General features: G+C 39.5%; 1 protein-coding gene and 1 long non-coding RNA gene across 2 annotated transcripts in view, besides 1 other annotated feature; one reads left to right on the top strand and one right to left on the bottom strand.

The window, feature by feature from the left end:
* The window catches only part of timeout, a 75,226-nt gene that overhangs the window by 43,765 nt on the left and 6,795 nt on the right, over positions 1-24,666 (bottom strand). The window contains exons 6-11 of the mRNA NM_079617.3: positions 21,126-21,249; positions 20,262-20,428; positions 13,165-13,336; positions 10,723-10,856; positions 10,491-10,571; positions 5,872-5,972 (exon numbers count right to left, since the gene is read on the bottom strand). Coding sequence (NP_524341.3) covers positions 5,872-5,972; positions 10,491-10,571; positions 10,723-10,856; positions 13,165-13,336; positions 20,262-20,428; positions 21,126-21,249 — 779 coding nt within the window. The remainder of the gene's footprint in view (positions 1-5,871; positions 5,973-10,490; positions 10,572-10,722; positions 10,857-13,164; positions 13,337-20,261; positions 20,429-21,125; positions 21,250-24,666) is intronic.
* Positions 14,520-14,556: a mobile genetic element.
* On the top strand, positions 14,621-15,042 carry lncRNA:CR46019 (long non-coding RNA:CR46019). The gene has a single exon (NR_133390.1). It is a non-coding gene; the product is annotated as a long non-coding RNA:CR46019 (long non-coding RNA).

The raw sequence follows: 24,666 nt of genomic DNA, 5'->3' as shown, positions 1-24,666 counted from the left end.
TCTAATTGATTTTCGGAGCAGTGCAGCCAAATGGGGCTCCATTAGCGTCGCTCATGCCGAAAAAAGAAACGAAGGCCAAACTAATATGTTTTTTTTTCCTTTCGTTTTTTATAAATAAATATGCAAAAAATTCTGCGGGTTGTTGATGTGCTTTGGGACCAAGAAATAAAAAATACACACGCAGATAGCAGTATACCGCGAGGTTGGCACACTGGCAACTTTAAATTGCATTCATTTTTAATGCAGCGCCGCCAAAAAGCACGGCCACATTACGTATACGCAGCGTAGTGCACTCTAGGGACACATTGCTCCATCATCCGCCCAAGTGCGTGTAGGGAATCAGGGAGCAGCGATTCCTAGGGGGTGTCGCATCCATGTGTGACGCTCCCAGGACTTCCCCCGAATGTCGAATGTAAAACGGCTCGTATTGTAGCATACACGCAGACTTTTTATACGCTTGCAGCGGGTATTTTCAACTCAGCTGAAAGTTGGCAATCCTATTAATTAAATTGGGGAAAAAATTGAAATCTCATTTTTATAAAAATGTTTTTGGATTCCTCTGGTACAGCATTGAATGAATTCCATCTCTGCCCAAATTAATTCCTTTGATTTCTTTTACACAATGTATATAAGGTAAAATTGCATTCTTTTAAGCAGTATACAACCAATATTAACGCTGGATAATTCATTAAACAAAGTTTAAATACTATGACTGACTTTTTCATTTCATTCCTATACGATTTGATCGTTCGTCAGGCTTAAATTTACACGTAACACTCGATAAGCCGTTAGCGGTAAAAAAAGATAGCAAATTTTCTATTTGAGCTTTTAGATTTGAACGAGAAAAAATAAATTCCTCACGTGTCAGCTTTTGATAAGGGTATCCCATATAGCCAAATGCTGCTGGAAAATCGGGTGAAAGGGGTTTTTGGGGGCGGTAACGATTTCATTTCATGGTTTTGCACTCGTTATGACTTTTCCCCGACCCCGCCTCACCACTTTCTATTCACCTTACCCCGAATTCCTCTATCGGTCTCACCGCTTTCCTTGGTTTTTATTGTCGCCCAGTTGCGAGTTAGTGTCCCCAAAGTATGCAACGTTTTATGTTTACTAGAGGTGAAATTCCGCACACAAGTTTTTCCGCATTTTTGTTGTTTTTTTCCCAAGCAGCATTCTAAAGTCTCTGCGCCCGCCGACAAACTTTTTGTTTTTTTCAATTTAAAGTTAAATTTTTCGGTTACTTTTTCACATTACACATTTTGAATGTCATTGCCGCCAACTGTGCGAGGCCCAAAAATCCCACGAGAAAAGTGAGAGCACAGGTGCGGTTTTTGTGTGTTTATTTATGAAAAACAGAAAAAATAGCGAGACGAATGGGCAAATGAAAAAACGGAAGTTAAACGAAAACGGACAATGTAAATTTTGCTAAATTTAATCGCATGCAGGTTTTAAAATACACAAATTCTCGCATTACTACAGTTTTAAATTTGTACACCGTGGCTTAATATTGATCTTTAGAAAAAAATGCATTAAGTTCATTTGTTCATCTGTTCTGAAATATTTACTTTACCTACATGCACATAACTTTACCTACATAACAAAACAAACATGGCTTTAAAGTTTAAGCTCGATTACTTAATTATTATATTATGAAATTATTTGTGAAATTGAAAAACTAAAAGTGAGTTCCGTATGATGAAAAGCCAGCACAACAGCTAACTAAACTAATCAAGGTAAACGAAGAGGATAGCTCTAGCAGAAAGTTACGACCCAATAAAAATGGCCAGCAGAAAGGCAAATCAGTGTCGAGAAAAGTCACCTAATTGAGTAAGTGTCATCACCGGACCATCCGCATCCAGATCCAGATCCAGAGCTCTCGGTTCACTACATACATATACATACATATATGTACCTATAGAAGTGGCAGTGTGTGCTGATGGGTGTTGTGGTTGACGTCTGGTATCGCACTCCTTGTGGCAGTGGATTTAGAAAACGGGGACAGCAGACACGACACGTCAACTTGCAAATATACTGCTAAAAGGGGGTAGGAATCTTACACCAAAAGAAAATGGTAATAATCCCATCTTTAGCAAAAACTTAGCAGAAGCGATCGAAAATAGTCGAATGATAGAATCAACTATCATCATACTTAAAAGTATTATAAAGCTGTGTTTCCCATTTGTTAATTAATCTATGTAGTTATATAAGAATTTAACTGACCAAGGTTACTTCATTTTGTTCCGAAGTAGCACTGGTTACTCAAAATAACTTTGAAATACACTAAGTATTTTGGAAGTTGTGCATTCGAGATGTCATGCCCTGATTTTATTCTCAGTGTGCAGTTCGGTAGTGTCCAAATGACTCTGTTCTTGTTGTGTGCTGTTGTGGGTATTTTATTTCATTTTATTGTATTTTATTCCTTTCCTGGCTCTTATTTTTTGCGCACTTTCTGTTGTTCTTGGGCGAGCTTTGTTGTGTGCTTTTGTTTTTATTTGTGTTCATAACATAAACTTTGTATTTTTATGCGGGACAAAGAGCGGGGATCAGCAGGAGGGGCTGGAGGGGCAGGAGCGGAAGAAGACAGGGGACACAGGACACAGGATTCAGGACGCAGGACCAAAACAACGACAACTGGAGAGACCAACTTGTTTGCGCTGGGAAATCAGTTAAGGACTTGGCGCACAGACTTGGCAGGACTTGAAATAATACACATATACACAAATATATTCACTGTCCCCGTTAGCGCTCGGCACTTTTTTTCTCATCTTTTTTTGTTTTTTTTTTTATTCTTGTTTTAACACTTGAGTGGATTTTTGTGTTATTTTTGTACGAGTCCTGGGCGTTGATTTGGCTTTGCCAGGGGGATACGGAAGCGGCGGGACAAAGGACTCCTCATTTATTATGCGCGCCACAAATCGAAATCAACGAAGCAACTTGATTAAGATTTAACTAAGCAAACAGACTCTCATGCAGCATTCTCACACCTCCTGCGATGTGTATTTCTCTTTTTGCCGTCCGGAATTAAGTTTGCATTTCAATTTGAAATTGAAACAACGACTGCATATGTATCCAGGGGTACGAGAGCCCACACAGACAAGTGTTATAAATTATGCAGTGTCAATGCACTTGCTGTTTGTCTTGCCCATCGTCCGGCACTCTTGCACAAAGCCAATTTAATATGAAGTGTAATAATTAAATGGGGGGGATACGATTCGATTCAACTCAATTATGCCCAGTTAGACGGATGAATAAGTAATTTCTATTGTCAATAAATGGTAAAAGTCTTACGATGAAGATATCTACACTCATGGTGGCATTTAAATGCAGAATAGGGAAGAAAAATTTCGAATTTTCTTGTATAGTGATTGTATATATTTGCACTTCTTTATTTGCATACATTAATTTGATTGTGGGTAAGAAAACAAACAATATGTAAGACAACATTACGGATAATGCTTTTAAGGGAACTCAGTGCAACAAAACTGCTTAGTCACACATTACTTTTATTTTTAGTGGCTGATTTCATGGCCGACATGCACCATTCAATGGGTATGTCACGTAAAAAATTATTAATTAAAGCCAAACCACAGACAGGGAGTATACTACATGAAGTTTGCGGTCGGCGGTAATTAATAAAATGTTCGAAGGCAAAAAGCGAGAGGGACACTCATTCAGTAGCATTCAATGGCCACTTTGGGGACTGATTCGGTTTTTATAGCTCGGGCATTAGCATGGGCTTTTATATAAACTTGTGGCGGGAGTTGGTCAGAATTTTTTGGTATACGTATATGTCTGATGTCTCTTGGCAAAATGCATATTGTTGCAGCCGGCAAAACTGTCAACTGAACATCAATCTATTGATGGCCGGCGGGCGTTAAGCTGCCCATCAAATCCCATGGTCGCTATTAGAACGGGTCACGCTTTTGTTCAGAAGCTTAACGAGCTCAACCCTATCGATGGGGTAAAAAATAAAACCGATGACGCAGACACAAAAGAGGGTTTCAAATGCTTTAAGCGCTGCGTTTGAGCGCCAACGGAGACTCTTTCATGTGGACTCGTGGACGGATGGCAGGATAGCAGGACGTCAGGATGGACGCTCCAAGGCACAGACACGGACGAAACAGTAAAAGGATGCGCACCTCGCCCACGCACACACACACACACAGCCACAACCAAAAAGGGGCATTGTCCGGACATTGTTCAATCCATTTGTAAGGGAATATGGGTATGCTACTTTAAATTGAAATTTAATTAAATTTACCATACAAAGGGATTCCTTAAGCACCGAAACTATGTGGGGGTAGATATTGCGTTTCCAATCTATTAAAATTTAAAAATATACAAGTTGGTGTTTGCTTATTAGTATCAAATATCCGAGTGTATCTGACTTTTAACCACCCCTCAGTCCTCCGATATTTAAATTTCTTTCAAAATGAAACATGTATTTCCTTTTTAAGCTAAATTTTTTGTTCAAAAGCTCTTACAATGCCTTTTTCCTTTTATAAATAAAGACTTAAAGTTTATTGCCGAAAAAACTTTTCTTAAATAAGTAGTTCATCTGGCTCGTAACTCTTTGTTTAAAGACCAAACCTGATATATACCGAACACACAAAAACTCTTGATATAAGTTTGCTTTCACGGCGGAAATCATAAATTTTCGCACACAAAAATCTCGATTAACTGCACGGAGCAGCAAAAGTTGAAAACTTTTCCGTTGGCAGCGACATCTTTGGCGTCCTTGTATTGTATAAATTTCATTAAAAAGCAAAAAAAAAAATAAGAATGTCAGCCATGGATGCGTTTTAAAGCGCTTGTCAAAAACTTTTCCATGCCACCGCAGCTTTCAAATTCTGCGAGGCAAAATGCACGAAAGCCGGAACTGCAGTGAGGCGATAAGATACATGAACATAAATGCATATATATACAAACGAAATAAACCCGGATGTGCAACATATGGATAAGGGTTTGGGTATAGGTTGTCAAAATCCCAAAGCCAATAGATAGGTCTCAACAGAAATGGCGCGGCTTTTGCATTTCAGGTGCTCCAAGGGCAAATTGAAAAGTCATGTCAAGAGTAAACAAAATATCCTGGCAGACAGCAGACAAGGAACAAGGAACGTGAAATGGGCAGCGAATTGTCAACACTCGGCTGACTCTCAAATTGAACGAATCCCAACAACAGGAATTTCACAAACCAATGCACTTGGCCAACAAGAAAATATAAAACAATTACGCGTTTAATATATTTTCATTTAGTCCGGCATGGCGAAGAGCTGCCAGAAAACAGCGAGGAAAATATAGGAATAAGGATAAGGGGTGAGGAAATGCTCGTCCTTTGCTGCCTCATTTTTTACTTTTAATGAAGCGCAAGAATTTCTGTTGGATAATTTGTTAAGCGAACTTTGGCGGTCCGAAGGACGAGGCTTCTTGGCCAAAAGGCAAAAAGCCAAACGGGGCCTGCAAAAACTTAGACAATGCAACAAGGACATGCGCACACACAAACATACATCGACAGACAGCACTGAAAGTTGCGCTATAATTTGGCTTATTTCAGCTAGCAAATTTATAGACTGTAGATGCAAAATGCTGCACCGGAAGTGGCCCCAACTGCCCAGGACTACGATGTGCCGGATTAAGGACGAAGGACGCAGGGTGCAGGGCGAGGCAACAGACAGCGCAAGATAAATGACACGCAAAAGCCAAGTGGCAGATTTTCATTTTTAATTAAAACAACGGTCAGGAGAAGTTTGTGCCAGCACGCTCTTCCATAATGCATAGTAATAAACAATAATTAAAATCGTGGCCAATGGGTGTTGTCCTGTCCCTCGCCTGCATTTTACTCTCCCACTCTCTGTTGGTTTTTCTACTCACCTGTTGTAATGTTGGACATGAAAATCTCACGCAGGAGCAGCAGCTCGTCTTCCGGTGCAGCGGAAATTGCACCGAACACTTCGTTCTCCGGCCAAACTTCCCTGGGGAATACACAACAAGGGATGCGTTAGAACAAAAGCAGTAAAATATATTTCATTAAAGTTGGGAATGCAGCGGAAATTGATGTATTAACCGGGATACCTTTACTAAAGCCTGACTAAATAAATGTAATGGTTTAAAGAAAAGTTTACGTAGCACAATTTACTATATCTATCTATTTATTTCGTCTTTTTATTTGAATATATAGTTCTAAAGCTTCATCATTTGCCACCATGTTCAATTGGTGTTGATTATTCGTTATTATAGGTCTTTCCATTCATTTGCTTTTATTTCGGCTAGGTTTCTAGTTTTTTGATTTATTGATCCAATCCGCAACTAAGCTTTTAGAACTTCATGTAAATGTCATTTTTCATTTAATTCTCCATTCCAAAATAATCAAAACACATAAAAGCTAGCGCATTGGTAGCAACAAAATAGTTCGCTTTAGGTAACAATTTCCCACAAAAATTAAAAAAAAATGTAAGCTCCAACAATAGGCAATAGGCTTTTAGCCCCGGCAACTGAAATTGTTGCGTTTAAAATTGCGTCAGGATACACCACCCGTTGCACTTGCCCAACATTTCACATGTTGTGTGCGTCCTGCCTTCTTTCTATTTTTCCCTTTTTTCGATGTCACACACAATATAATCCCTTCCCACTGCTGTGATGATGCAACGTTGCAGGCTTTTCGCAACGTTGCCGCTGTTAATTTAATATTTGAAAGCAGCTTAATATGCAACGCACAGCAAAAACATAACGAGAAAGCGATAGAGCAAAACTTGGTTACGACACTCGAATTAGCCTAGAAATCATTTAAAATATAAAACATACTATATAATTAATAATAGGAAAGCTTAAACGTTTAATAAATGTAAGCTCAAAAATGCAGGATTTTTTTTTAAATATTTGCCATTTAAATTTCCAATATTAGTTGAATTTTGTATTTAATATCCTAATAACATGTGAACACAATTTTAATCTTTCTTTTCTTTACAATAATTTTTATCAACTTGTTCTCTTTTACAGACACCCAAAACTGTACATTTTTTCTAATAGTGTCATCGAACGACCTTGTGGCAGTGGAAAGCGAGAGGTTCTTGGCCATATCAGTGGCAGGCAGGCAGTCAGTCGGTAAGGAATGTGGAGTAAGTCCCTCTAAGCGACATATTTATGCTTATTTGTGGTCGTGCTTGTAGGCGATAGTGCAACTTATGTTTCCCGCTGTCGCCCAGCCAATAAATTGACTGACTTGCCCATGGCCACGCCCCCATGCATATTGTCCTGCGTCATCCATGGCGTATACGCTATGTGCTCTATGTTCCATGCCTGCCATCCTGCGGGTCTCATTTTCGGAGCTCGTTAGTTGCCACCATAGGGATTGGACAATGTGCAACAGAGCACACAGAAACCTATCCATGGGTGGGTGGGAAAAATTTTTGGCTTTGGATCAACATTTGCCTGCGCTTATTTAAAAGTTATGCGACAATATTTTGCGTGCAACTTTTACAGCGATGTGGCGTGGCGATAATTAGCGGTTTTTAGTGTGCCACTATGCTGGTCAGGGGCGAATATTGGTTAATTATGTACCATGAAAAATCTATGAAAACCATCGGGCCAGCGGTTTGGAGCTTTTGGCTTTATAGTTCGATTATATTCAATATTGTTGAGCTGTGCGCGCCAGCAGATAAACTATTTATTTCAATGATAAAAGTTCCTGATGCAAGAGGCAAAACATTTTTTAATCACATTGAATGAAACTGGATTAATTATGAATCGATATTCTGGCCAATGCAATGGATTAAGTCGGCTCAAATTCCAGGTGTTTTTACCAAAAACTCTGTGATTAAATTTATAATATGCCATAATGAAATGTTTGAAATTTTCCAAAGCAGCATACAATTTTAATTTCGAGTATTAGCAGAGAGAAGAAATGTCCCCTGATGGACAATTAAAAATAGATAGCGTGGCTATTAGATTAAAATGCAAAAATTTTTAGACCAAAACAATTTGCATTTGAATAAACACGTTAAAAAAAAATGTATTTAATTTTATTTACAGCTTGATATTATTTTTCAGACCGTATTTTATTGTGTGATCTTTAAAACTCTAAATGGGTTATTTTCACCACTAAACACTATGAGTTTGGACACCAACTTAAAACCTGAAAATACTCTTTATTTCCAGTCAAAAAAAAATCAACAAGAAACGTGCAAAGGCGAAATGGAAGGCGAAAGCGAAGCTTGCCGTTGCTATGCTAAATAAGCGCATCAGCAGACGCTTAAATAAGCTTAGTTAAAAGGCGGCCCAAGTGGGCGGGGCAGCGTGGATGGTGAGAGAGGATGTGGGATGGAGGGGGGTTCTAAAAGTTGCAGCCAAAGTGAAGTTTGAATAAACATTTTGCGCATTTACTTCACTTAAAAGTTTGCTTTTTTTTCCAAGCACACATTTCTGGGCACCCATTAAGCCAACGCCGGCGAAAGCCAAAGCAGCCGGAGCAGGAAAACCCAGAAAAGCTACAAATTTTTCCTCTTTTGCCTCTCGCTCAACTTAAATGAAAAAACCCCTAATAGTGTGACTTGGCAAGTATTTAAAAATTCTGGACAGACACACACGCCCCGGCACACATCATCCTCAATGCACTTACACACATGCCACACCAGACCCAAATTACGAATGTCTGCATGTCGGGCCCACAAACTCCAGTTTGTTTTCAATATTTTACTTACCCAAAAGCGTCCTCATGGAAAAGAGTGAAATGAGAAACAGAGGCATCTAAAATATATAATATACTCTCATGCTTGGCATTCTCAATGGATACGACACGTATTTGTATTTAAAGATTAATGAACTGGCGCTATGACAAACTTGTATAATTTGTAGAAAATCATAAATAGGCTAATGGAAGCAACAAAAATATAGCTGTAGATTCAACGTCTACTTATTAGACCAAACCAATCAATCTAAAACAATCGAAAAGATTGTATAAATGTCAACTTTAATAAAACCTTCTTCTTAGTACAGAATATACTTTGTTAAATGTAAAATAAAAACTTATCTAAGTCTATCATTTTTTTAAGCAAGATCGAATCCAATTGGTGGGACTCTTTTGTAGGGTATGCGACATAAAGTGAGTGGCAAAAAGTGCTAGGCAACGGGGCACAAAAAAGTTCCAGACAATGCCCAGACAAAGGAGTGGGTTCCCATGGGAGGGCGTGGTCGGGGGCGTGGGCAGTGAGCGGTAGGCGGTGGATGCAAGCTTCGGTAGTGCTCTATATGCATATCGCATTTTAATTTATTAGCACAAAAAGCGTCTAGACCTTTTTAAGCTGCCACTGCAGCAGCCGAGTCGCACAGCAAAAATTGTATTCATTTTAATGCAACAATTTTCGTTGGCAACAATTAAAATGTACATAAATTTCGAGAAAGCCTCTACAAACACACACACACACTGTGGAGCCATCTCACTGGCAACACTTTCCTCGAATATATCCAATCAATTTGCACAGAGCGAAGAGTAGGAGCTGGAGCCTCCAGCATCTCGGTCTCCTCCTATTTGCAGATGCCATCGATTGGATTCCTTTGAGACACGAGTACTCCGACCAGAACCAACAGGCAAGCAGGCAGGCAGGCAGCAGGTGGAAAATTTTAATGAGGTTGTAATTAAATGACTTGGAAATATTTAAGCCACGTTTTCGATTGCTCTGGCATAGCACAGCACAACCAGCCAGCCTTTGACACCCGGCGACATCTGCTGATGTTTCTGTGCGGGTGCTGTCGGCACGGCCCTATTTAAATGTTGACGCGAAAAAGATAAATTATTTTCACGCAATTTTCCCCGAGCAAACAATAAACATTTCTTGAGCGCGTCTTCAATGGGCTTTACATAATTGAGCGGGCAATTAAATTGAAAGGCGCAGAGGAGGTTCTCTGACCTGGTTCCATCCACCATCCTCCATCCACCAACCTCCATCAACCTCACCTTGCCAACTCTGCGGTTTGTTGACTGAAAAATTGCAGGCGGCTGGGACAAAAAACCGCGCACCGAGAAATTGTCTGTGCAAAATGCACAGGACAGCGCAAGGACTCTTCTTATTATCTGTGGGGGCAAAAAGGGAGAGCAGGGACAAGAAATTCCGGGCACTGCCATTATCTGTAGTTACCGGGGTGCCAGCGTGCTCTGCCTTAACAATAAATAAAAACTATTTAATTTAAGAGCAACGCAGGGCAGCGAAAGGCATCGCGCAAAAGCGCAGAGAAAGGATATAAAAAAATAAACAGGATGAAAATAAAATTCGATAAATGCCAGTGAAGTTGCATTAAAGGACACAGGACGACCAAGCGCATTTTTTTTTTTTTTGTGCCCATTTTTGACTAGAGTTAATTTATTATGCGAATTGCTTTCGTACCTTTTCCGTGCCCCGGTCAATGTCAAGTTATTAAAAAGCGGGATTTACAAAGGCATTACGTCTGGAGCCCTAGCAACAGGGTTCAGAGACTAGGGAATGGCATTTTTAACTCACCTGGCAGCACGAAGAAGGGCGATGGCCTGGTCCAGTTTCTCGGAACGAAGCAGTTTATTTATGCGAATCATGCAATCCTCGCTGAAAGTGGAGAAAGACCAAGAAACATAATAAGGACACGTTGTGCCACTGGAAATCGAACTGGTAATAATAGGTTCGTTTCAGGGGGTCAGATGCAGTACAAGGAAGGAAGAAAGTAAGGAAGGAATAAAAATAGTTGCAACTAACTCACCGCTGATCATCAATGGATTTCTCGGATGCGGCATCGAAGGGCAGGGGCTGCTCATCCTCTGGCATTTCCAATTCCGTGGACAGCAGGCTGCACACTTCCGTTGCCAGTTCAGCCCATTTGCTCGACAATTCTTCCTGCAATTATGCATTAATAAATTATTTATGATTCGACATTGTTTTGCAAATGGATAATCAAAGAGGAAAATTAGTCGTAACGTAAATATCGGAGCAATAGAATTAATTATACCACAGGCAGTGGTAATTATAACCCAATATCTAATAATCCTTGTCAGCCATTTGCTAGTGACAAAAAAAAAAACCAAATACAATGTGAGCATTTAAATGAAATTTAAAAATGTGTTGGAAATAAAATGGCTATAAAATGATTTTCTATAACTCGAATTCGATTTTTTAAAATCGCTGTCAGGCATATTGATTACGTTTGATCACTTACAAAGCATAACTTTATATTTTAGAGAATGAAAAAGCAGCTTAATAGTTATATTCATACATAATTTACATTACAGTTCCTATGATTTCATTAAATTATTTAAAGTTTAAAGACTGGTAACAGCTATGAATTGTAATTTTCTGCTTGCAAAAAAGAAACACATTTAAACAATTGTTCTCTCATTTTTTGCCCATTTCCGACCTGTTAACAATGCATATTAATTGTAAATCAATGGTTGATGTCTGACGATGATTACTGCAAAGTATTTTCTTCTCATTTATTTTTTAAATCAGTCTAATAAGTGAAAAAATAAATAAATTTTTTAAAATAATTATACGTTAAATAAAAGACGCGCAATTTTTAGATTATTTTCAAAAGCAATTTAAACAATAAAAAATTAAATGATATGCATTTAAATCTTTTATGAAATTTTTCGAATATCGAAATTCTTGCTAAATTGTTGGGCAAGGCAAAATGATCAAACTGCTTCACTATTATCATAATTTTATTATTCATTTAATTTATGCTTATTTTACACGTTACACAATTAAATCTTTTTTGCTTATCGCACGCTTAACTCTTTCAAGCCAAAAGAGGAGGAACACGGAAATATTTGTTCCTCGTGGCGATTGTCATGTTTTTCGCTCGGCGGCAAGGACAAATATTTATAAATTAATTGTTGAAAAATTGATGCGCTGAACGCGTGTGCGTGGCCCAAAAACAATAGCACAGCTACACGACCGCAGCTATACAAATAAATATGTCAGAAATTAACACAATTGAAGGTTGTTGCAAAAAAATAAAATTAATCTTGTTCACGTCAGCCACGACCTTCGTGTTAATATTCCCATATCCTTGCCCTATGTGCACCTCCTGGCCAACAGGACCAAATCGGAGGGCACAAAAATGGCCAGTCCACGCAGTATGATGCAGTTGCAAACTGTTGTGGAAAACTCCAAAGGCCAGTTTCCACTGCCCGGAAATCACGCTCAGTGGTGCGTCGTTTTCCCAACGCGACAAAGTGTGCAAAAACAAAAGATGGTTGGGAATACAATGGGCTCTGGACACCCAGGAAAATATGCGACTTTAAGATACTCTTACAAGCTTGGCTCGGCTTATTTTAGCAAATATTTAAATTCCATTCAGAGAAATGTGACTTTGGTGTGTAGTAACTAACCTAATAGTTCTTAAAATCTGTCAATACCATAATGTTAAGTTTTAAGGACCATGTTAAGTAAAACTCCATAAATTCAAATAAATGTTAACTAACGCAATTATAGTCTTCCAGCCTTTATCACATCGTATGTTGGGAAAATAACAAGAACTAAACGCACAACTGAGCCTTTTGAAAAGGTTAAAAGCTGCGGAAAAACAACGGAAACCTGGTGGACCGACTGGTGAAAGTTTTCCACATTTTCCGCGAGTGAGAGAATGAAGTAGTTTGCGGCTGCGTTAGCTAAGGTCGCATGCAATTGTGTACCATGAAAATAATACGCACACACGAAGTAGAAAATACATAAAAGTCCCAGTCGTTAAAATTGAATGAAATAGAATCGTTGCTGGGACAAGCTTCTATACATTTTCTGTACTTTTTTTTCCATATTTTCAGTCAATTAAATTTCACGATCAAGCACATAAATCTTCAACGGTCATAGCATAGACGACAATTGTTTTTTGTGCATGGTCCTTTTCTTTGCTTCTGTTTGCAATTCGTTTTAAATTTTATTGGCAATTTAGGGTGTATTTTATGGCCTGCACAGCGGGTGCTGACCAGCAGGCTTAAATAAAGTTATTTAATGCGGCCATTTATTTATAAAACATTAAACAGAATCTATATAAAGGACAGATTGATGTTGACTTCAAGCAGAAAATTCAGGAAAATGTTCGTAATTATTTTTAAATTAAAGCTTAGTTACTCGAAAATCATAACATAACCCTGGGCGTGAAAAACTTCAACTGACTACTTTATTTTATTTTTCATCTGGGTCTTACCTCAGTGGGCTGTGGTGCAGCTGGTGGCTTGGACTTGGTCGCCGCCTGCTTCTTCTTTCGGGAGGCGCCACGACCTCGCTTCTTGTCTTGCACCACCACAGAGTCCTGGCAGAAGCGCTCCATCATTTTAATGAAAACGTTGGCCGTTTCCACCACATCGCGCAGAAAAACCCTGTGGAGTTGGAGTGCAGAGGTTAGTTAACAAAATGAATATATATTGTAATTAAATTCTTCATTATATGTGTGCACACGTAACCAAATTGAATTTTGTTGCATGTTGGCCCCGTATCTATATGAAAAATGCATGCCACATTGCTTCAATTCAATTAAATGTGACAAATACTTAATTTTTTCAACTGAATTTCATTGGGGTTGAATTCAATTTATAAATAAATATTTATATTCATGCCACACACGGAGTAATTAATAAATTTTGGGGGTTACCATAAGGTGGAAGACCAGGTGTTAAATGGTTTGGCACACTCATATTTTAGTTTTAATAGACTCTCAACACAGTTTGAACAGTTTTAGAAATTTGATAAATTTATATAAATAAATAATCCAGTAAATTTAAATTGATTGATAGATATCCTCTGCCCAACACAAATAAACGCATTCATTGCTCAAAAATATTTTGCTTTGATATGTATGCCTTAGAAATGAAATAAATTCATTGACAGTGTAGAATTTATACTTTTACGAGAATGTTCGTAGGAATAAATCAAAGTCCAACATCAATAACCTTTCGACCGTCCCAAAAATACTTATTGAATATCATCGACTACATTAAAAAGGGCCAACAGCTGCCCCGCCCAATGCCATTCGACCCATTCATCGGGCAGGACGAAAAGTTCCCCACCATGACTGACTAACTAAGCCAACTCGATTTTGGGCTGAGCGATGATGTGGCGTTGCCTTTTCTGTCGAAGCCGATGACGCCTCCAATTAGCAAATTACCCTCAAAATGTGAAAAGGCAGCCAACAAAATTGGAAAAAAAAAAAGGAAAACGCGGCAGAAGACAGCCGCCAAACTGCTAAAATCAGCTGTCCGCTTTGTTTTTAGGCAACCCGTACCCAAAAAATAAAAGCCAACGTCATTGTGCACGTCAATTTGTTAAAATGATTGATTGTCGTTTGAATAATGAAAATCGCGCGAGTCACCGAAAAGGACAATTCCAAACAGGAAGCGTATGCAAAGTAGGCGGGCCCTAATAGAGAGCAGGTTTGCTAGGCAGAATGACACAGCAATGCACGTCGATTGGTATTGAAAGGTATATTTTTGAATTTTATCGTATAAAAACGGATATACACTTTGAGATATTTTCAAGATTTACAATGAGATAAAGCTCCATCTGCTGATAGTCGAGGAACTGGACTATATAATTCTCTCTTGTTTTCCAGCGTGAAATGAATGCATATTAAAGTTCTTCAACGTTCACTCTAATTGCCAGATCCCAGGTCCATAAAATTGGCAACATTGCGTTGGCGATGAAAATGGTGAAGTGTTTCCAAAAAGGTCACAGTGTTGCCGCCGAAAAATTTATGCAAATTCATTGCGAATTTTAATGCCCCACGGGAGCCTCACTGCAGGAGCATCCAGCATCATCGACGTTTTCGAATGCGGTCAATGTGCCACAACGCAGCTGGCGAGCTGATCATGGGAGTCGGCAGACGGGAGTCGGCAGACGGGAGTCGGGAGCCGGCGACCGGGGAAATGAATTTGTAATGAAAGTGGTTATCCGGCATTCAGTGACCCGCCGGATTCCTGCAGGAATTGACGGCGTAAACGGATAGACATTAAGCGAAATTAAACAGGCAAATAATTCAAAAGCACGCGTAGTTCTGCGAGGTTCAATAAAAATCAAAAGCATGTTTTTGAGCGAAGTCAAAACTTCAATATTATTTTCATGGGCCAAACCGTAGGTTCCTTTCCCTAACAGTTAAAGATTTGGTTTCCTAGGTGATAGGTGCCAAAAATCTCATAGGCGTTTGACAATTTGAAGTCATTAGATAAGTTTGTATGTATGTTTGTTATGTTATTTTTAGCAAGGGATACTTGGCTTTTATTGACAACATATCCTTGTTATATAAACTTTATACATATATAAAAAACACTTATTGTAATAGGTAGAATATGATAGTAGAATATATATCATATACTAACTAAGCACCAATCAAATCCTATACTTTGGCCCTGACAATGCAACCCGAGTTGCTCTACCCAATTAGGGGTCCAATAAATTAAACGTCTATAATAGAACTAAACAAGCCAGGTTCAACAGCCGCATAAAGCAGCCGATGAATAGAAACCAGTTAGCAATCACCAGCCAATTCCAAGATATTTGGCCATTTGTATTGATCAAGAACTGTCAGCAGTGACCACAACTGACAGCAGGAGGAATCCAAGGGGGCACTGGCAATTGATGATAAAGGCGCTCAGTTGACTGCAAGGATTGGGATTGGGAATGGGATGGGGATGGGGATTGGGATTGGGATTGGGCAGGGAGTGTGGTGTCGTGTGGTGTGGTGCATGTGGATTTGAAATTTTAGTGGTGCTATGTGTTCGCCCATGTCCCCCTATTCCGTATTCCGTATCCAGATCGAAGCTTCTGTCCTGTTTGCGGGCAGTGTGTGGTGCTTATTTGATGATAACTGAAATGTGAAATGAATCAAGCGTAGCCACGATGACGGCCATGTTACCGCAAAGATGTCCGTGGTCCGTGGACGCATTAATAGCAGGCGAGATGCAAAAACTGCTGGTAGCTGGGAACTGTGATGTCAATTCAGCAAATCGAGTGGATCCATAGAATCCTTTTGATCAGTATAATTGTTTAATATAGAATGGTCCAATAGGATACAAACTACACATTAAGGGAAACATACATCCAACTAAATTTTTTTAAATTTATTAAGAACTTAATGTTCATAGATTTAGAAACAAGGGTACTATAAAGCCTACTTTTGGCTACTTTCTCATCAGACATTTGAGCAACACTGCCATTGGTTGAAGAAGATGATGGCGGCGGTGGTGGTGGTGGTGGTTCTGCTGCTGCAGATACGAATGCGGATGCTGGTGCCACCTGACCACAACGCCAAGTAACCGCAGCGAATAGGCGGGTGGGCGGTTTGATAGTTGCACAACATCTTGCATGCCACAAACCATTTTACAAGCGGATCCAAATCGATTGCCCACCTACACCGCCCTAATGATGCGCAGGTGCAAATCGAGTCAACTCCACCCATTTATTTCCACTCCTATTTACATTCTACACTGACAGAAAAAGGTTAAACTTAAGAATTTGGATTTAACAAATCGATTTTTATCATTATTATGATAGTGTTAATAAAGACAAAACTTAATTTTCTTGATATTTGTAGTTTTAACTAGGAAACTTCTTTATTGTAAAGGATTTTTAAGGATTTTCGAATATAAGCTCTAGCTCAACACCCCCTTTTTTCGCTCTGCACACATACTCAATCTCAAGCACATGTGACCAGCAAAGCCTGGCAGCAGGACAAAGATAAATCGTTAATAAATTATTTATAATTAATTTGTATGCACGCGGTTTTGTAACTTCTGGCTGCTTTCGCCTATGCCGCTGTTGTTGTTGCGCCTGATTTGATATTCGCGTTTACGCTGATTAAATGGACGCCAACAGCCGCAAAATGCCAGGGAAAATGGGATGAAGAAGTTCAAGCAGCAGCAGGTTGAACATACAGAATTAATTAGAACACTTGGGTGTTTTTGGGGCTGGTCAGAGCTCAGAAGTACTCAGAGTTAGGGGTTGGGGACAGGGGATCGGGGAACAAGAAGATGGAGATTGTCTTCGCGCCGAGCCTGAGCGCATGTTGAATAAATGATAAAATGTAATTGCGCCCAAAACACCCACAGACGGACCGACTATTTGGGTTCCCACTCTTGTTGTTGGCATAAGACGTTTATAATGAAAATATTATTAATTATGACAGCCACAACAACAATGACTGATGGGGCGTCAATTGCAGCTCCACGCTAGTGTTGCCGTTCTGGTCATTTTGTAGATACTTTATGCCATTCAACGGCCAGATTTGCTTACAAAAAAATATTTGATTACCCCATATTCCTTAATTTTTTAACATTTCAAACAAAATGTGTATTGTATGTAGCAAAATTTTGGATCTATTACATGAATGAATAATTTTCATTGCTTCAGTTTGGTAGATTTTCACGTCTTTGTTGTGTTAAGTGGAGGCAGCACTACTCATATCCAACAAATCAGCGGTAAACTGGGTGGCATTAATCTGCGAGATAGCGGATACGTCAGCCTGGCGGGGTCATAAATTATTCATCTTGACACCGAAAAATCTTTAATCTGTCAGACACTCAAAACACTGATTGCAGTTCAAAAGGCAGCGAAATTTACATGATTGCCAATTGGCCTGCCTAATTGAAAGCTGTTCAACTTAATGTTTAATCGATGTAATTGTATAAACCAACTATTTTCAACTGGCTCCGCATTAATCATGCTCCAATTAAGCCATACAGTTGCTGGCCCATCAACAACCCACAGCTACACGCGAGTTGAGTAAATGTATCTGTATCTGTATCTGTATCTGCGTATTGTATCTGGCATCGCAACGAGTTTCCTGAACCAAGCCATCTCTCCCCGGCGAATCTCTGTCAATTTCATGTTTGCGCGCTAAATTAATTTAGTCAAAGCTTTGAAATTGCCATTGCCCCAACCAACAGACTGCTCTGCTCAGACCGACTAACTAGGATCCATCCAACTGGCTGATGTGATGCGTTGATAGTCGACAGTAAAACCCAACAGGCACACAACAATTTGTTTATCTGTTTATGTGTCATTCGATACAGTGGAACGTACTAGGATTCGATTATGATACTATGCTAGCTGATGAAAATATATATATATTTATACTTTTATTTATTGCCTTTTGAAGCGTCGGGTAATTGGTTGAATTGGGTTGAAAACATATGTACAGCTTAAGGGATTATGTTTGTTTATGTAACATACCATATTTTTGTACGTTAATCAAAATTTAAAATGCCAATATCTAACACTTCAATAAAGAAAACAACAAACCAATGAATATAAAAACATCTGCTGGTTGCGAAGGTATTTAAAATAACACATAATAATTAAATATAAACAATAATTTTAAACTCTGGAGGCAAGATTTGCTTTTTAGTTATTTTGCTTTTCTATTCACAAATCGATTTGTAGACCAAAACAGAATTTATTTAATAAAATTACCATACAATATGGAAATAGGGAATATCCTTGATTTATTTTTCCAGCAAAGCACCTTACGTCTATCAAAAATTCCAAGAATTTCAAAATTTTCATAAAGATAACGATCATGATAAATTCTCTGCGAAAACTTCATAATTAAAGTGAATTCTGAGCTTAAAGAAATGTGTACTCAGAACTTTTGTGGACTGTAGTAGAAAAGGTTGTTATATCTTAGAGATAGATAATTTAATTAAATGCAGACCGACAGGCTAGAAAACTTTGCCGACCCATGGTATCTTTTTGCCACTGTCACGGAGTCTGTGACACAGAAATAAATTTTCAGGCATTTATTGCAGGTATCACTCGACACAGAGCACTCGGAGTCGAGTTTGTTTGACAGGCGAATTTGTGCAGCCATTTAGAAATATTCAAGTCTAACTCTTCATGTTCGGGACTAAAAATTGGCAATTATATAAATGGATTGCGCAGTGGGGTTCATTTATAAAGGGTTTGCCAATGCATATGCATTCATTTTTTTAAAAGAGTTTTTAAAAGCAAGCATGCACCGAGAAATGCAAACGTACCATTATATTCTTTGGTCCCTAACCAATTGCTGGAAATAAATACATACGTGTATATCATGTTTATTCTGTGTCAATGAACCCAATCTGCCAGATGAACTCGATCAAATGTAGGTAATGAGTTTAAAGCACTCTACACCTCCGAGTAAATCGAGAAAATCGTGCTGAATCTGTTGGAGCAGCACTATATTCAATGTTCTGCAGCGATTTATCAAGTAGCCGCACTGTGGCACACGTTTCGATTGAAATAATCTCGATTCAGCTATCGTGCGGAGTACGCGGTGTTAACTCGGCAATTAGGATGCAGCCAAGGTGCACGATTTGCCCTCAAATAAAAACACTGAAAAACATGGTTTGGCTTGTGGGAAATGGCATAATTTTTATGCCAGGGCACGCATACAGCACATGCTTGTAAAATCAATTAAGCTAGTAGCCAACTCCCATCGCCGCCTCGCGAGGAATGTGCAACTAGTTCATTTGGAGATGCCGGCTTTTGGGGGAACACACGCGCTTATAAACAAACCACATTCACTGAACTCTCTTCGGGGATAGTGTTGTCCACTCAAGGACAGCTACAAAGGGCCAAAAAACTGTAACTTTTATAATTACTTCCAAATAAATAAATAGGCTGGCCTATATGAATATAGGTCATAAAGTATATTGAAACATTATTAAAACTGTATTCAAATACAATTGATAGCCATTAAAATGTACTGCTGACTTTTTAAGACCCACTAGATAAGTCTAGAAACTTAGCTATCATACTTGTATAGCTTCATTTAAATTTCCATTGAGATTTTGCTGCACTGAAAGCGGAAACCACTGGTTTGCCAGCACTAATAGTGAGCTTTGGCGACCCAGCAGACATCTGTGCAAATAGCCGAGCAAACAGAGCAGGACTCAAGACAAAGGCATGCCGCCAAGACAAACAATGCCTGATTGTCGGGGCGAGAGATCCTGGCAGAAGCGGCGATATCCTGACAGCCTGCAGTGCATATTTCGGTAGGGGGCAGAGCCACTACATCGAGTGCTCGTAGTAATCCCATTAGAGGATGTGTGTTTGGCTTGCTTATTTCCAGATGCCACGGGGTCGTGGCCGTTATCTATCAGAAATGCAGCCAGGCCGCTAGATGGTTTCCAAATTCAGTTCGTGATGAGTATGGTAGTGGGTATTTGGTAGTGGCAACGAGGGTGCGAGGGTTTTACCATGGCCGGAAGGGCAAGTTATTTTCAATCGGAATGTGTGTGCATAGTTGGAATGGTTATTCGCTCGGGTACTCACTTTGTGCTGTGCGCCTCATTGTAGTTCATTAACAAATGCAGCACCGTCTCCCGATACTCCAGGACATAGCACACGTTGTTCAATAACATATCGAAAAGGGCTCGCGCGTTGTTGTCATCCTTTAGCTTCTGCAGTGCCAGCAGGCTTTGGAGCAATTCCCGGAATGTCTTTAATTAAAAAATTGGTAAGCATTAACTTGGCAGACGTTGGAGCTCTTGATTGCAAGTAAAGTGGCGAGGCAGGGTCGAAAGATGGTGTGTGCCGCATTGTAATGAGCCTGACGATCTGACAGCCACAAGGAGACTCAACACACATGTGTGTAATTATAAACGCCCTTCATTACTTGTGGCCAGTCCCAATATCCTTGGTGTGAACGGAATCAGTTGGGCTTTGACATAAGTGTTTATTTCCGGTTAATGGTAATGAAGCTGTTAGTTTCCAACTATCTTTAACACAGAATAATAAGCTTCTTGCCACTTTGATTCCCACTTTTGATCTATCTAATTGGTGTGGCATTTACCTACAATCTTCAGAAAAAAGATCAAGGAAACCTTTTGTGCCAGACATTTCAAGCTAATCCCCGGCAAAGCTCGCTGTTCATTTGAAGTTTCTCCATCATTCCGGCGGGCTTAAAGGATGTACGGAGCTTGGCTTGAGTACTGGGAGCCCAGTGCCAAGAGCCAGGCACCCAGTTTAATCCAAGGCAATCGTCGAGCGGCATAAGAGTGCCCCCAAAAGTGCACTTACAGCGCCAAAGCAAACAACAACAGACCCGCACACACACTGTACGCTCGGCTTAGGTGGCCACCGGGATCAGGATGCAAGGATGGGGCAGGACCTGGAGCTGGAACGGAGGAGACTTACCAAAAGCGCTACATGCAGTCGCTTGGCCCAGAGACGCGCCTGTTTCTTGTCGCTCACAATCATGTCCATGTCATGTTGCATGCGCGTCAGGACCCAGTGGAAGCATTGCACGCTCAACGATTCGCTGCGAATGAAATGGAAAAAGCCAACAGAGTTACATAACACTCGTGTACACAGCCAGACAATGAAGATACCCAATTACTTAACAATTAAATAAAATATAACTATTTAAATAAACTAGTGTAACAAAAAAAAAGAATTATAGTAATGATGAGTGCAAGGCTTTCGGGCCTAGTAACTACCCCACTATTTGTTTTCAGTGCACATGGCATCGTGTATGGTGTGAATCGTTGTGTTTGAGTGCATATTTAAGTAGTAGAATTCTGCATTAAAGTTGGCCCAAGTTGGCAGCATGGAGCAGCAAAACAGGTAAGCAGCTTGCCGTCTGCCACTTGCAACTGCCAGAGCGAAAAACTCATTAACAAAATTAATTTTTAAGTAGCGCTAGAATTGAGCGCCAGCCAGCCTAAGTTTTGCTTGTCCTTTCCTCCCCCCAAGGATGCGGGTACCACTGGGCGTTGACATGCCGCACGTCTCCCAGTGGCCACCCACCGGCCAACCACGCCCCACTAAGCCGCCCACTTCCGGTGGCTGCAGCATTTGCCTGCAACTTGGGCGAAATTAGCAGCACTACGTCGGTGGCAACCACCATTAAAGTTCTGCGACAACGTCGAGAGCATTTGAAGAGGCATTAAAAACAAATTAATTACAGATGTGCGGCAGCAGCAGCAATAGGAACCTAAATAAATAAATTATAAAATCAATAAAAGTGCAATGAACAGCAGCACGATAATGTGGCAAAGTGAACAAACGGAAAAACACTGATTGATGCACAAACTTTTTACGAGAAACTGTGCAAAGCAAATAAACTAATTGAGATTTGGGCTTCAACTGGCTGCACTCATACAAAATGGGATAAAATATTGATGTTTCAAGTGGCAAAAATATTGCGAGCTAAACAAAGGACTCCGAAATATTTCACCACTTAATATTTGTAATATCATATTGCATATCCTGACCACTCTTGGAAATCAATACTTTATATGGTTATCCATTTTCAAAAGTTTAATAAGTTTCTTAGGACTTAATTTTATGATTTCATCAATCAAATTTGTGCCTTATAGGGGATCCTTGTACTTTTGCAAATTCCTGATCATTCGCAGACTTCAGCGATTGATTTCTGTATCAATGCTGTGTACGTGTACTCGCATAAACAAAATGACAAACTCAATTTCACTTTTTTTCGGGTTGCTGGCTGCTGGAAAAGTTTGCCCATCGGAAAGCCCATACATTACAGCAATGCCATGCTTTATATAGTGCAAAATCAGTAGAAAATGGCAGACGATAAAGAAAGTTCAGGGCGGTGCGGAGGCAGCGTCAAATTGCATTTGAGGAAATAAACAGAAAGTTTTATGGTCGGCGAGTATATATTGTACATAGGATGCTTACTATATATAAGTGCAAAAATGAGACGAAAAACTCTGATAAAGGGCGAAGGGACATTGCTGAAAATGAATAAGAGAGCAGGAGCCGCAGTTCTAGGAGTTGGGAGCTCCAGTAGAAGAACCAAGCAACTTAGAATAGTGCGAGGGAGTCGTCGCCAAGCGGCGGAAAAGGGGAAAAAAGGGTAGGATCTGGGAAAACTTTGCGCCAACGGAATGACAACATTTTTGCAAAGCTTCATTGTTGTCATTCAGAAACTAATTTGAAAGTAACCAAAACAATTTTAAAGAAATTTCCCACCACACAGCCAGCGAAAGAGACCAAAACGGAGCAGGAGCTGGAACTGGAGTAGGAGCCGGATCCGCATGCGGAGGAGGAGCAACGTCAGCCGGATGACAGCATAAAGAACGCAAAATTTTATTAACAGCATGCTGGACAAGAATGAAAGCAACAACACAACGCCAGAAATACCGACAAGGGGGGATATATACACTGAACAACAGAGCTTCCTGAAAAAGTATTGTCATCTAATTCATATAATAATGTTAATTTATAGTAATTAAATTGTTCTACTACAAATTCCCCCTATGTGTTTTCTGACTTCTTCTATGGGCATAAAACTATATATGTGTGATATATGGTCTTCACTTCATAACTATTTTATTTCTAGTGTCTAAAAATCACGATATCAGTATAGTTCCTTTGACAACTTTGGCTAAGAACTTTATGGAGGAGTGGAACTTGCAGTGGTTGTAAAGTGGTCAAGTTTGGTGGGTCAACAATTGGCGTCATGACTTTGATTTGTACATGTGCTTGTTGTCCCCCGCCAAAAAGTAATGCAATAAAACTCTAGTGACGAAACGCTGATGTCGGGCCACCAAGGAATGACACACAAATTGTGTGATGACCGCAGAAAAAATTCTTGCGGGAAATGCTGGGAAAATGCTTTAGATTTCCCATTGACACTTTGCTGGAACATTTTAGGGCAAAGTGCTAAGAGCCAAATGGAAATTGTCATCACACTAAAGTTTATTTGCTGCGCATTTTCCCCTTTTCTTGTAAAAAAGAAAGAATAACAACAAATGGAAACTATTGAAAATACCCCTTATAAGCGGTCTCTACTTTTCACACTTCAACAGCTCAGATGATGGATTGTCCTTTCGACAGATAAACAAGTATTCGCAGCTTATTTGCTGTCGAAAACATTTCAACGAAATCAATTTTAAGTTTATTGCAAGCGCTTGCGAGCTATAAACAAATAAAAGAAAATTGAATTTAAAGTTGTGGTTACTTTAGAGAATCTAGTAGAGTCTAGTTAAACTCGAACTCGATCCTACTGCCAATTGCAGTTCGATGCAGTTTTAACTTTCTTACATGTGAATGAATAGTTTACACTAGCTTACAATTAATTTAAATGGCAAGGCACTTGTTGAACTTCCCAGTTTTTACTGCACAGTTGCTGCGTTATAAATTTCAGCAGCAGTGTGTTGTCCTCTTTGAGGAAAAATGTTCAAATTGGGAGTGGCCAACGAAATAAAAGTTTAGGGAAATTTCCTTCATCTGAAGAGTGTTGCAATGTAATTTGATTAAAAGCCTTGATGAAGGCGGTTTGGAAGTGTAGCTCGTGCGCCGGAGATTTGCATATCTGCTGACTTGGCCGGAGGACGAGGTCAGCGCTTCATGAAGCCACTGAAAGCAGAGCTCATTCATCAGCATCATCATCATATCACTTGTGAAAACTCGTCTGTGTATCCTTTGAAATTTGGAGGCAATTAATTTGAACACGTTAGGCGGCATCCAGTTGAATATCTGGGGCAAGTCGCACAATTTCCAGAAATCTCTTACGCAATGACATTGCCAAACGGAAATCATATGTCAGTGATGCCAAGGATGACGATGCTTATGTCTACTTAATATAATATATTAAAATATAAGTTTAGAATCTTAGGAATCTTTTATACTGAAAGAAGTTCATTAAAATGCCATTTCAAAATTGTGTGACTTAAATAGTTTATAAATGTACCCAGTTCGATTGCAA

Source organism: Drosophila melanogaster, chromosome 3R (assembly GCF_000001215.4).
Source record: "Drosophila melanogaster chromosome 3R".
NCBI lineage: Eukaryota > Metazoa > Arthropoda > Insecta > Diptera > Drosophilidae > Drosophila > Drosophila melanogaster.
The sequence above is the reverse complement of the archived record's forward strand: the minus strand, read 5'-3'. Positions and strand labels throughout refer to the sequence as shown.